Source organism: Zonotrichia albicollis, chromosome 16, assembly GCF_047830755.1.
Source record: "Zonotrichia albicollis isolate bZonAlb1 chromosome 16, bZonAlb1.hap1, whole genome shotgun sequence".
Classification (NCBI taxonomy): domain Eukaryota; kingdom Metazoa; phylum Chordata; class Aves; order Passeriformes; family Passerellidae; genus Zonotrichia; species Zonotrichia albicollis.
In genome coordinates, this window is record NC_133834.1 from 9740605 (window position 1) to 9755750 (window position 15146).

Below are 15146 nucleotides of genomic sequence, written 5' to 3' on the forward strand. Positions count from 1 at the left end.
CAAGGTCACCTGCAGAAAATATGAGTAGACTGAGATAAGTAACTTGAGTATTCAACAACTCAAGCTAAATTAATGATCATCTTTATGAAAAAAACAAAGTAAAGCATTCAGGGCTGTTGCAATTAATGTAAGTAAGCTCTGCACTGAAAAATGTTTCATTTACTAATGTACTTCAGGAGAGTGAGAAGGCTGTGGGTTTTTGCTTGGAAAACCAGCACAAAATATATTGTCAGGTATATTTTTTCTACTAGGAACATCACTTGTGCTAGAGGATTTATTTGCATATTTCTCTGTCTTGTTTTTGGGCTTCATTCATGCCTAAGAATAAATTGGAATTTAGGCTTTATTTCCCCTTACTGTTACTGCCACTGTCTTATATGGAACTTCTTGACAGAAGTGTAGTTTTAGATTCTAGAATTGAGAATAAATGCTTCTTAATCACATCATTTCATCTCATGGGCTCTTAATTAACCAATGTGGACAGTACTAAACAGGGATGAAACTGAAAATTGGTTCTGTACAAGGAAATGTGTTAGTTCCATAATTATTCCAGTTAATGAGAAGAACTATAAACATGAAGGAGGTTAAGGTAACATCTAGAGATACATTCCTTTTTTCATCAATACTCATGCTAATTTGCTGAGCTGTCACTGAAAGCAGAACTTTGGGACTTGTTTAAAATACTCTGTGGTTATGGAGGCCATGCCAGAGTCTGATACATGTGAATGTGAGTGGAGCAGCACAGTGACTGTTACTGCACTTAACTCACTATGGATGCATCCCAAAATGGGCTGGAATTTCTCTGTGGGAGGATATTATGTCATTATCTGTTTGAATTCAATAGTGGGCTTTTTTTATTGCAGAGATTTCCCTTCCAATAAAAGAAGAACCATCTCCCATATCTAAAATGAGACCAGTCACAGCCAACATCACTACAATGCCAGTGAACACAGTGATATCCCGTCCACCTCCGCAGATCCAAATGGCCCCTCCTCCTGTGTCCTTAGAACCAACAACCAGCTTGTCCATCAGTCTGGAAAACCAACTTGAAGCCCTCTTGGATGGAACTTTACCATCAGGTAATGAAATTCCTCAACTGACAAGCAGTAATGAGGACAGAGAGTCATTTTCTTTAATTGAAGACCTCCAGAATGATCTGCTTAATCACTCCAGCATTTTAGATCACTCTCATTCACCCATGGAAACATCTGACCCACAGTTTACTGCTAATAATTCTTGTCTGTCTCTTGACCTTCCCGATACAAATTTGGACAATATGGAATGGCTGGACATTCCAATGCCCAGCTCCTCATCTGGACTCACCCCTCTCAGTTCTGCTGCCCCGAGCGTGTTTTCCACTGACTTTCTAGATCCACAAGATCTACAGTTGCACTGGGATTAAGCTACAGCCAATGAGAACACAACCTGCAAGTCTCTCTACAGCAGAGGTCCATTATTAAACCATTCTGATTGCAGTTAACATAAACTAAGACAGTAATGTTGGGAAGAACAAATGCTTGAAGCTAATTCCTTATTGATTTTCAAGTTTACAACAGTGAATCACTTTATGCATCTATCAGTAATGCAGATCAGGGCCCTCTGGAAGCTGTATTTCACAAGTCAAGAAAGGATGATTGTACTTCGTGATTAAAAGTACCCCAAGGTATCACAAATATTTGAGAGAGAAGTTACATCTCTGACTTTGTAATGCTTAAATGAGCAACACAACCTGACTAAACTGAGAGTGAGATGTCAGTTCTCTGTATTGACCCAGTGAGCAAATGGCTGGGGGAGGGGAGGTATCACTGCACTTCATTGTTCCTGTGGAAAGCCTGAGCCAGGTTCAGAACTGATTGTGAGGGCAAAGGCAAATAGAAGCACTGGCTGGTTCAGTGAAATTTCATATCTCTAGTCTCTTAATTTGTTCAAATTGTTTTTATATTTTGCTTTTGTGGATTTTAAAACACTTCCCCCATTCTTTAATCATGAGGGAGGAATTTACCTGCATCCAAAGGGATATTAAATGTAACTGCAAGAAATCCACTGCAGCTAATGCCAGGTAATATTGAGAACACTGAATTTTCTATAGCAATGCTCTGGATTTAATAGCTAGGTTTTAATGTGTATATCAGACAGTTATTTGTATACTCTTTTAACTTTATATAGCTTATTTTTGTGAACAGAGGGGAACACAGTGGTCTTCAAACAAGAGATTATTATAATGGAAGTAAATATCCTATTTTGCTTTGTGTTTGAGGATATTTGTTAGATCATTGAATCCAGTATCTCAGCATACTAGAAAAGTTTGAGGAAGTAGAAAGGTTTTAATTAATAGTGTTGTGTACTACAATCCTGCAAGCATCTATGCAAGAATAGTCCCAATGCCCTCAATAAAAGATGTTTGTAGGATGAGATCAAGTTGCAGGGGACAGTGCTGACAGGACAACCATAATTTCTCAGTGAACACTTTGTCTGTTGAACAGCTTTGTCTGCCACTACATAACACCAGGGAAAGCAACAGAGAAGCTGCTCAGTGCAAATCCTAAACACCAGGATCAGAATGTACTGTTTGTGATAAGAAGGCACACTGCATATCTGAAACAGAGAATAGCAAAAATTAAGCTCTTACCTCACAGCACAGCACATGAATATTTTTTTGTTGTTTTAAAGCCCATAGTTGTTGTTTTCAGAGTCTATTTTGAAAGGAGTAAGAAAAACAAAAAAATCAAGTAGAACTAATATACTTTACATTCTATGGTTGTCTCTCAGGTAATAGCTGTTAAATGTTGCCATAGATGATGGAGGCTTATAATCAAACACAAAATTGGAATTTCCTATTAGGGAATTCCTAAATTAAGATAAAAGGAAACACTCCCTGTTTCCTGAAATGCAGAAATAGTGCATGTTTTCTAGTCTGAAAACTGATCTCATTGCATGGTTATTTCCTCACCAACAAGTTTCAAAAATAAAGTTTTGTAGGATTGAATGAAAAAATGTCCCAAAGCTTTTGCCTACTTCTTAGAATAATGCTATGTATCAAAGAAATACTGAAAACAGTAAGTAGCTGTTAGCCACTTAGCAACCTTCACCACATTTTTCAAAAATTAAAACACAACACAATCATGTTAACATCAAACAAATAGTTTTGTCAGAAAATGTTACGGAATTAAGTGAAAATTTGCATCTCCAGATATAACGCAGTCTGGTTCACTGATATGACAGAGTTCCACTGGCTTCAGATAAAATGATGGATTCCATCACTGATTCAGGGTTTGAACTGATACCATATGTTTGCATCATATCAATTACAGCACTTTAAATCATTATGTACCTTCACTGGTTTTACTGGCCAAGAATTACTGTAATATGAAAGTAATACAAGAAACAATCTTTGGAGATTTTCACTACACACAGTTGAAAGACAGAATTCCTTATTCCTTCTTGCTGTGCCTACAATACTTGAGTACAATATTACATGGGGACTGTCTGCCTTAAGCTTTGACGGTATAGGACTTTTGAATAACAGTGAACACTTCACATTCAACTTTTTGCATTCCTGTTCATCATCCAATCTTGGGAGCTGACACTCTGAGATACGAAGTGCCCTCAGCTGTTACGAGAATAAGAATTAAGGACTCTTGGTCTGATAGGAACAACTCTGAATGAAATTTAGTGTTCTGCAGTACTGTCAGTTTATTTTGTGTGATACACCAGACATCATACAATATATGTGTGGTTAGAGTTATCCCTTTTTGACCCTGCCTCCTGATTAAATGAGAGGCAAGTAAATTAATTTTTAGAGGACAAATTAACCTAGAGCAACTGTACTGTTGTTTTTGATGTGCATGTAAATACAGCTTGAAACTGGCAAAGTCATCTTGCTACAAAATTACCCTTATTGGCAGTGTAGAATGTTAATTAATCCATAGGAATCTTTGTGCAGAAATAAACCCAAACAGTTGGGATGTCTTGTTATCAGTACGGTATAGCTTTCTGCTCTGAACGTCTATTTGAAAAAAAAATAAAAATTAAGGGATCATTTTAGTTTCTGAAGTACAAATATTCTAGTGTAGGGAATGTGTGATTACTTTTCTGTACATTTCAGAATTGTGTATTAAACCTTATATAAAATGGTTTGCTTTAGACTTTGTTCTGAAATGTGATATGTTTGCCATAGTTGTATATGCCTGTTTATGGCAGAAATAGGTTTTGCTTAGACTTTTGTGTGTGCATGTTTTACATGAAAATTTTTGTAGCACAGATACATCTTAGAAATTTAATCGTGCCTGTGCAGTTTGACTGCACAGAACTGAATCTTTCTCATTAAGAGAACAGTTGCAAAGGAATGCACTGGCACTCAATTTGCCATTTAATGGCTGCAGTATACTAACAGAATGCATCCTATCAAATGTGGTGTTAGTGGGTTCTTCCAAGTAATTAAGAATACCTTTTAATCAGTATGAAAATCAAAAGTTGGTTGTTTACACATCTAGACAGAGAGAGCTCAGACAACACTTCCCTAGGCTGGTGTTACTCAGGAGGAGTCACATCCTGTGTTCAGTAGAGAAATGGAATTTGCTGTGCACTTGTAGTGCCCTTCAGCATCAGTTACAGCAAGGAAGTTTACAGGCAAAATTTTGTTTAAACTTAGAAATAGTTAAAAAAGCATTGTCATACTCTCTCTGACAATAAAATTAATTTTTGGCAGTTGTTCTCTACAGAAATTTAAAGTGTAATCCAGCAATGTGGGCTTGCAGACCTGCAGAATCAGAACTTTAGAAAGCTAAGGCCATAGCTTTTAGAAATGAACACTACTTAATACTGACATTTATTTCCCAGGTATCTCTAAATTCACCAACAAGAGTCATGTTCAGAGATGATGGTGATCCAAAGAGAAGTGTCAATATTAAACTTTTTCTGTTACATAATCTCAAGCATTCAGGTGCCTCAAAAGTGTAGGCACTGTCATCAGAACACAAGTACAAACTGCTGAACTATTTTCAAGGCAGAGAAACTGCAATTACAGGATACATTGAACTGGAAGGGCATTATGTAATCAAAACACAGGAAAGGTCACCAATGTAAACAGTTATTATTTGGATGGCATCTTAAGTGTATTGTAAACTTTAAGCAAACTCTATTAAAACTGGAAAAAAATCTTCCACTTATCTCTAATAAATGTTGTGTTGAAACTCTTTGTATTGTGGTCCAAGAAGTCACCTTTCAGTGACTTCTGGACCAGACCCCAGGAGGTGTTTTATGTGAGATCTGTGGAACTGAGTTACACATAGTACATACATGGCCAATAAAGAGCATCCATTAAAACCTGAAATAATCTCAAATATTCCTTTTATACCGGTTTGCTAGGAATAAAGTGCAAAAAAGAGACACCTACATCATTCTGTAGTGTCCAATACTGAATAGAAAGTGTTTTTAAGTTAAAAGTTCATAAATGTATTTGTAGAAATCTAGCCAAAAAAAAAGCCATTCTAGCTATGAGAGCAAATTCTCAAAAAGAAAGCAGGGAATGGTTAATAACTATATAATCACACTATTTTTATAAAATTATACAGCTCAGATATTCAAAAGACAGCCTAAAATAAATTATAATAATATAAAAATTTAAATAGGAACCAAAGCATTGCCATTTATATTGCCAAAGGAGGCACTTTGTATTTTAAAACATAGGAAATTAAGTCCCCAGAAGTGTTATCCGTACTTTTTTAAATTAAGGATGTAGATATTTTCAAAGCTGTTTTTGATGTTTAACAGTACAGATTTGTTTTTGTTGTTTGAGGAATTTGTAGTAACTGATAGCACAGGCTTTTTTTCCTGATAGGATTCTCTTCACAGTACTGCTTGCAGTAGAAATAACGCTAACCCGAGTAGGTGTTTCTCTTCTTACTTTCATAGTCATAATTATGTCTTAGCATCTCATTTTGTGAAAAGAAGAAGATAAACACCTGTGTCTGGGGCCCTCTTCATTTAAGCACTACTTTACTAAATGCAAATTATGGCAATCAGGGCGTCAGTTTATGTATTGCCTTTCTAGAACCATGATGCCTTTGTATTTGCTGTTTGCACCCCTAAAATCAATTCCATATGTTTGAATGCCATATGTTTTGCACATTGTACTGTATATATGTAATGCATACTGTATTTTTATATGTGTACTACATTTATCAAATATTTTGTACATAGTGGCAATATTGTAGCTACTGAGGAAATGTTTGATATTTCAGCATTTTTGCTAAGTGTCTCAAAATAAAAAAGGAAAACTGTGTTCATTTGTCCATGGTTATTACTTAAAATGAAAATATCATTCTGAATTTTATGGGTCTGATACATTTGGCCTATGTTCTAAGTTCCTTTCTCAAAAAAAAGGAGTAAGAACGAATCTGCACTTCAACAAACTCCAACAGAATTATGGTTTGTCTTTAAATTAGAGCCAAAATCTGTAAGAACAGAGACTTCCTGAACCCTTGAAGTTTAGGTTTGGATTTCCATTTTTTTTCAGCAACTTTTAATATAGCATCATTTACTCCTAGAATGGCCTGGGTTGCAATGGTCCTTAAAGTTCATCTCATTCCCTGCCCTGGGACACCTCCCAGCCCTGCCCAGCCTGGCCCTGGGCACTGCCAGGGATGCAGGGGCAGCCCCAGCTGCTCTGGGTGACCCACTCGGTGTCTCAGCACCCTCACAGCAAAGAACTTCCTGCTCATACCCAACCCAAACCTCCTCTCCTGCAGTTTGAATCCCTTTCCCCTTGTCCTCTCACTACAAACCTCTTGGAATGCACTTTAATACATGATTTTCCCAAATTCTTCCAAGATTTTCAAGATGTGTTGGGTTGTGAGATTTTGTATTTTTGATTTGCATTCTGCTCAGCTTCTGGAACACCTGAATGCATTTTTTCAGGAGTATGAGCTATGAGCTGTTTGCACAAGCTTCTTTTAAAGATGAAGCTGTTTCATTTAAATATTTAGTGTTACACTTCCTCTTGTGAAGGCAGTCCTGTACTAATCACCCACCTTTTCCTCATTAAAGTCTGTTCTACACTGATAACATCAGAAATTTTGATATTTGGCCAAATATTAAAAACTCCATAAAGTAGTAAGGAGTAATTAAGTGAGTAAAACTGAAAAAAATTAAAACCTACTAATAAACACTGTAAATTTCATATAATACCTTTTCTCTGTGAACTTTAAGCATTGTAAAAGCTTGTGGGCTGTATGGGCCACAAACTTACCTTTGATATCACACACTAAACACAAATACTGCAAAACAAGTGCAGCACTTTTTGACCATGTATTTGTGCATTAAAGAAATTACAGCTGGAGTATAACAGAGATAAAGCACTTGTTTGGTGCCAGCTGACAGTCTGGGGGCTTGATTGTTTTACAGTGACAAAATATAAACACATAACCTTCTTTCACAAGTTGTGTTCATATTGCTGTTTGATGTAAACACAAAGCAAGGCTTGATAAAACTTGAGATTATGCTGAGTGAACTTCTTCCACAGGCTAAACCTTGATTTTCAGTTAAAACTCAGTTTATTCAAACATGCTCAACAGATGGCCATCAGCACATTTGTCTTGACTCTGTTGCACATTCAATGCCATTTACTCCTGCCCATTGGCTTCTTGTTTATTGTACAGATGTTGCTAGAGGAACATATTCCTTAGAGTATTTGGAGTGTCTCAAGTAGGAGATGTTTCTTGGATGGCAAAGAAGTCACATGGATTTCCCCACACCTCAAAGTATAGTGCAACTTTACCAAGACATTCTTAATGCAAAATCAAAGTAACAAATTAGAGCTGCTGAGAGCCAACAGCCAGGGCCTGGGGTTTTTTCTTCAAGTGTTCACCCATAAATGAAATGAGAAACTCTAAGATAAATACTTCACTTCTTGTAAAAATATTACCTGTGAGTCTCCAGTCTTCTGTGCAGAAAAAGGACTGCAGGGCCATTCTGCCATCTACTGCATCATTCTTGAGCCCCTTCCAAGACAAGTGCTGTGGATTAGAAAGTAGAACAGTGAACAGAAACATTCTTCATACAGCTAAGACAAAGCTCAAGTAGCTGCAACAGCTCCTCAGCATCCCATAGCAAGTCTTTATGAAACTCAATTGCACCACATCTACATAAATAGGATTGTTCCCCTGTGTGTATCTCAGAAGAGTCAGGGAATGTGTTGAAAGGCCTTGTTTTGCACATGGAAACAGACACCAAATCAGCAAGAGAGTCCTCTAACACTTCCCTTTTGAAAAGCCACGTTGTGTTTAAAAGAAGCTTGTGTCAGAGGAGAACAGCCCTTAATGCACAAGGAGGATTCAGCATGGGGGAAAGGCTTTAACACCCAGCTCTACCAAGGGTAAGGGCCAGCATGAAAGACACTTCCAAACAAAAGTATCCGGACACTGAAAGGGCAATTACAGGTTTTTTTTAAATCAAGTTAACCCTTTTAATTATAAAAACTATTGTGACAAATCAGCTCACCATTAAACAACACTTTGTTTAGATAGAAACAGTTTCTCGAGGCACACTAAGGAAGTTAGGCCCAGAGAGTAGACAAATTTTTTAAACTTTAATAAGCATTTCCTCTTAATCTAGTTAGAAGATCTATATGAATTCAAATTGAAGTTTCCATCTCCCCATACAGTTATGGAAGAACTTGATCAATAGAAGTTGATTTACCATTAAATACTGTTCTCAATGCCAAGCAAATACATTTATTACAATGTAGTGTATTTGAAGACATAAAACCCACATGAATTCCACCAACAATTCAAATATTCCTTCCACTCACCACAAAATTACCTCTCAGTTCATAAGGATCAAAAACCATTAATAAACACAGATGTGAGCTGCACAGGAACTGTAATGACAAGTTACAACTGGCAAGTGTGGCACATAAAAGAGCATATTTTGTAATAAGCAAGTAGGCCAGAAATGGTATATCATCAGTCAAACATGAATGGTTAAAACAACCCTTTCTTTTGCCAGCTTGGTAATGCTAAGAGTAACTCCTTCAGCCAGGGGAGATAAGTGGCTCTCTGAGGTCACCTGTTCATAAACTCACAGGTGTGAGAGTTGAGGGAGGCAGCTTCCACTCCTACACACCATCACACTTTGAAATGCTGCAGTGACTACACTAAGACAAAAGCAGAATACAACAGTGCCGTTCTCATTTCCTAGCTTTCCATAGTCCAGATGAGGGCATGTGATGAACAAGACTAGCAGAAAAATTTCAGCAAGCATTCAGACTGCCAGGCCATCAGTTATGCCCATAGGGACTGGAAAACCAGGTCACTTTCAGGGCAGCTTTACAAGGGCTGACTATCCAGTAAGGTAATTTAAATTAAACACTCTTCACTGCAGGGCAAGCTCATTCAAATCACTCTGTTTAAATACAGGCAGGCCTAGAGTTATCACAGACAACCTAACAAATCATAAGTTTTAAAGAACTAAAATATTTTCAAGCATTCAAGGCATCAAGCATGACTTTCCATGATGACAGTTCAAAGAACATCCCAAAAGGATAGATACATAAACATTCCCCTCCTCACTGCAGGTGGTTCAACTAGAGGACCTTTGAACGTCTCTTCCAAGTGAAGTTATTTTGGTCCTATATCAGCCTTGTAAGGCACCTGCATTACAGCACTACCAAATCAGTGCTCTGATCTAAACCTTTACAATGGCACCTCTGCAATATGTTCACACGCTTCTTCCACAAGGAAACCAAAACCACACTGAAAGGAATATAAAACTTGGGATATCAAGCAACAGTTTCATGGAGAATTTAAACAGACCTCCACAACACATTAAATGAAAACTAAAACCTTCGTTTTCACGCCACACTTGTAAAAATCTAGGAGATCCTGTCTAGAAAATATCTAGTATCTTTTCTGCAATTCACAACACTGAGTTTTTTGAGGGAACAGCTACCAGGCAGCAAGTGTGTTTAATTCAGTATTTACCATTTAGTTATCCCAATGTTTTGCATTTCTGCTTCTCTTCTTGGAAGAGGAAAACTTTAATCCCGCTTTTTTCCCCCTCTCTAAGCCGTGCCGGCCTATGTGAGGCCTCGAGTGCCGCCTCCCGGTACCCCGCCCTCACAGCCCCGGGGCGGACGCTGCAGAGGGCGCTGCCCTCAGAACGCCTCAGAACGGGCGGAGGGAGGCTCCGGGCAGCTCCAAGAGCGAGAGCCAGAGGGAGACGAAGGGAAAGCGAGGGCCAGAACGAGATCGGGTGCGGGAGCAGCCCGGGTCGGTCCCTCCTTCCCGTTCCGCCCCCTCAGCCGCCGCCGCGCCCTCAGCGCCTCAGGGCCGCGCGCCCCCGGCAGGTGGCAGCCCAGGCGCGCGCGAGGGCGGGCCGTGGGCGGGCATGCGGGAGTGGCGCCAGCGATAAAAAGGCGTCAGGAGAAGTCCTTAACGCAGGCGCGGTGGCCAAGTGGTAAGGCGTCGGTCTCGTAAACCGAAGATCACGGGTTCGAACCCCGTCCGTGCCTTGGCGGGTCCGCGCAGGCGGGAGCTTTCCCCTCCTTTTTAGGGGAAGGTGGAGCCCCGGCCCCGGGACCCTCCAGGGAGCGACCGCGACCCGCCCGGCACCGGGCACGGCAGTTCCGCGGAGCCGCGGCCGCCGGAGCGCCCCTGGCAGCAGGAGCGCCACGCCCCCCGGCGGGTCCCCGCTGTCCCCGAGCGCCGGTACCCAGTCACGGCTCTCGCACCGGCGACAGCGCCTCCTCCAGCCCCAGCAAAGGGTTTTGGTCTGTTCTGGTGGATGTCGTGCCAGGTCTGCCTCTACATCGGTCATTCCTGCCCATCCCTCAGCGGCCGCATGACCGCCCTACTCACATCCGCAGGAGCAGAACAGTTTTCCTTCGTTTTTCCTTGGATTCTAATCCTGCTTTCAAGAGACCCTCAGCTCAGCCTGAAGAAACAAAAAATAGTTTGAAATGCGAAAGGCCAAGACGAGTGCTGAGGTCTAGTGGAACGCTTTTTCCACACAACACTATTGAGGCAAGTGCTCGTGCCTACCTTATCACGCAGTCATTCCTGGGAGAAACAAGTGGAGCCTCTGCAGGATCTTGTTTGAAGAGATCCTCCAGCTCCTTCAAATTCTTGTTTGAAGAGAGTCTTCTCCAGAGGCTGCAGCTATCAAGATCATCCTGTAATCCCCCAGTTCCCTTTCATTTGTTCACCCCACCCTACCACCATGAAATTAAGTATTTATTAATTTGTTTTTTTCTTCTGATTGATAAACCATGAGGTTTCTTCATCTCTATCACTAACCACTTAGAAGGATTCTTTGCAATCTGATTAGTCTGTACTTTACATTTCCTATTTTCTAATAGGAAAAACCTCCCTGTGACACTGAAAATGGATAAGGAAAGGGTGCAGTGGTTATGCTCACAGGAGCCCAGCAGTGCTCCCCTCCTCCAGTGAAACAAACACTGAGTGCTTTGGACACAGCTGATCCAGCAGCACCACAAGTGGCCAGGAGGTCCAGCTCAGTGACACTGATGGCACCAGGCACCAAACCTTAACACACAGTTAAGGGTTGACAGCACATAAATGCATCCTAACAGTGTAAATAAGAAAAGAATTACTAATTGAAGGAAATCTTTATTGATTCATGTTTGATATTTACTTACCATTTGAAATTTTACTGATCACTCTGTCTACACAATCAATTTTGTTCTCTGCCTGACAAATCTTCCTCTCATATTCTGCACCATTGTTGTCAGGAATATAAACTGTATATTTGTTGTATGAACAGAAATAAATGTCCTTAACTATTTACACTGGATTTTGTAAATATTCTTATATATTTTTACTTAGGAATACAAAGGACAGTGAGGTACATCCATGTCCCTGAAACTACTTTCATAGGAGGGTTGTAAAAACTAAATGAAAAAATCAAACTCAAGGACAAAACACATATCTGACAAATACTGCTTTCTGTTTACTACAGTGTCAAGGATAAGCCTCTCAGGGAGGGTGGAGATGAGCCACCTTGCCACTGATGAGTAAAGCTTTCATAAATTTGTGCTTGTTTTTTGGAAATAATATAGGACAAAGCCAGGTATGCACAAGAGCTGTGGCTGTGTCTGACCCTCTTAACGATGGTTTGAGGCCTGTGAGTCTGTGTTAGATGACACAGAAATCAGGTAACACAGCCTGTTTTCCAGTGTGCAGACAGAGTTTACATTCTGTTGAGCAACATTGCTGAACTATTAGCATGATAACAATGTTGCTAAGTAACATTTTAAGACATGTCTTGTGGTTATCTACTTGAAATTAATTTGTAATTAGAAAACTATCTGTGCACTCAAAGCCTAGGAGAAACTTGTGCAGCCCAGAAACAGTAACTCCAGCAAGCGTTAAGAGGTAGAAATAATTAACATATCACACGGGTCTACTGCCACAATGGATTCATTTACTTGATGTTAGATCTTTTTTCAGTGTTGCGCTATTTGCCTTCAACTTTCTTCTTTTTAGACAACACAATGCCCAAATTTAAAAATCTCTCCTTTTAGGCCAGGTTTTCTACACCTCTAATCATCCTTGCTACAATCCCCCCAATCCTCTCCAGATGCTACACGTTACTGTTGAAGTGAGCAGCCAGCGAGGCTTAGCAGCAGAGCTCAGAGAGGGCATTTCCACCCAGCAGGGCTCCCAGGCAGAGGCTGAGCGGGAATTGCATCACACGGCTCAGCAAAGGCCGGGCTGCCATCGCCACCATGCCCACAGGGGCTGCCCGGCTGCCAGGGCACCACAGCACATGGGTCACACACTCAGCACTGAGGCACCACAGCACATGGGTCACACACAGCACTGAGGGGCACACGGATCACACTCAGCACTGACCAGCACACAGGTCACACACTGAGCACTGAGGCACCACAGCACACGGGTCACACACTCAGCACTGACCAGCACATGGGTCACACACTGAGCACTGACCAGCACACAGGTCACACACTGAGCACTGACCAGCACACGGATCACACACAGCACTGAGGGGCACACGGGTCACACACTGAGCACTGACCAGCACATGGCTCACACACAGCACTGAGGGGCACCCGGGTCACACACAGCACTGAGGGGCACACGGGTCAAACACTGAGCACTGACCAGCACACAGGTCACACACTGAGCACTGACCAGCACACGGGTCACACACTGAGCACTGAGGGGCACACAGGTCACACACTGAGCACTGACCAGCACACGGCTCACACACTGAGTGCAGACCGGCACACACGGCCCTGTCCCCAGACCAGACCAGGGGATATGAAATTTAAACTCCAAATCTCTGTGGCCACGTGCTTGCCAGCACCGCACCCCCTGCAGCCTTGGCTCCCAAGGGCACCTGCAGCTCACTGTGGCACCCACACACCGGGGAACAGAGGGTGACCCAGCAGCAGGGGACCAGGGAATGCCAGGGCAGAATTTGTACTACAGTCATGTGAAATGGGTCCTCTCCATAATCCAGTTTCTATCATTGCATAATTAAAATAAAAAACCCCTTACACTGTGCAGTGTTATTGGTGAATGCAGAAGGTGAAGAAAATTTAATTTAGTTTCATATTCTTCTTTTTTTTTGTCGCTCTAACAGCCTCTTGCCTGCCTTTTAAATTCAATTTTACTTGTGACAACCAGTATGACCAACAGAGGACAGCACATCCATTTCTTTTAATGATTAAAAGATCCTGAGCTTGAAGCTGCCATTCACTTTTTCACTCAGGAAATGAGAGTGACAGGCAGAGTGGAGCAGTGTGCCGTTAAGTAAGCCAGCCAGATTAAAAAGGCCTTTTTGCAATTAACTAGAGCTGTTTTGAATTCCAGGAGATTACTTAAAAGTAAATCTACTTCTAACCAGGCATTATTGCTAATGAAACACTGTGGGTGCATGTTGGTGAAACCTGGGTCTGTATTTTGACGCAATTGTTTACTGAGCACTGCAATAACAGTTAAAACACACTTAGGAGTAAAAGCACACTCAGGAGTGTCAGGTAAACTCAGCTAATTCCCCTTCAAAGCTGCTGAAAGACAAGGTGTCTGTAACCAAGTTTTGATTAAATGTGAGTGTTCATAAAACACTGAAGTGAAGCCAACTCCCGTGTTTTTATTGCATTTGATTTGGGGGCAGAGAAGACTCTGCAAGTCATAATGAAATTCAAAGAACAAACTCAAGGATTTCATGTGGCTGAGGGGAATTTCATTAAGGAAATCCAATTAACCTGCAAGAGTTGCACACATTGAAATCTATTATCTTCTCCCAAAAGCTGGCTTTGTGGTTTTTATAGCAACCTTTGCTATTCCTGGATAAATAATGCTTTATTACAAAAGCACTGACATCTTTATATAATTAAGATTATAATAACATCTTCATTTGTCTCTGCTTTGCAAACATTCAATTCTGCTTCCTATGAAACATATGAAACAGTGTTTTTAAAGACGATATGAGTCAGGATTGGGTGTTAGACACTAGCACAAAGCAAACAGAGATGTAGGAGACACACGAGGAATGATGTGGCTCCTGACAGCGTGCAGGTCTGTGTTTGTCGGTCAGGGCCTGATCCTGTCAATTGCCGAGCTGAATTAATTAAGAGCCTAAGATACCATTAGGTCCATGGGGACTGACAGTGCTCAGCAGTACTCGGTGTTAAAGCCCTTAAATAAAAGCCAACCTACAAATTCTGATTCATGCGAGTAACAATATTGCACACATCTACAGTGGGGACATGAATTATTCACATCAGTGTAGCATGAAAGATGCAAAAGGCAAAGCCTGTTTAAAATAACACACAAACACTCCATGTTTCTGTGATATGTGGGAGGGTTATCATTTGGCCCATTTTTCACTCATATGCACATTTCTTTTTATTTGCTGCGTGCATAGGTCTGACGTGAGGATGTGGAGAAAACAAATACAGGAGATAGACATGTAATAAATATTATTAGAAAATGAGGAAAGGAGGTTACTGATTAGCATTCTTCCCATATAAAACTATTAGATCGTATCAGAGAAATGTGAGTTAAGTGTTTTACCGTTCTTTTTTTTTAACCATTATCTGATCAGAGAAGCATGAAAAGCACTTTATTGCCTTTTTTTTATCCCTGTGCTAGGAGCCC

General features: G+C 40.7%; 1 protein-coding gene and 1 non-coding gene across 7 annotated transcripts in view; both read left to right on the forward strand.

The window, feature by feature from the left end:
- Positions 1-6283, forward strand: part of MRTFB (myocardin related transcription factor B) — a 66382-nt gene extending 60099 nt beyond the window's left edge. For all 6 annotated transcript variants that reach the window (XM_074553041.1, XM_074553043.1, XM_074553042.1 and 3 more), the window contains one exon: positions 864-6283. In XM_074553041.1, coding sequence (XP_074409142.1) covers positions 864-1402 — 539 coding nt within the window. In that variant the 3' untranslated portion in view covers positions 1403-6283. The remainder of the gene's footprint in view (positions 1-863) is intronic.
- A 4155-nt stretch (positions 6284-10438) lies between these two features.
- Positions 10439-10510, forward strand: TRNAT-CGU (transfer RNA threonine (anticodon CGU)). Its single transcript has one exon. It is a non-coding gene; the product is annotated as a tRNA-Thr (tRNA).
- The last annotated feature ends 4636 nt before the right edge of the window (positions 10511-15146 follow it).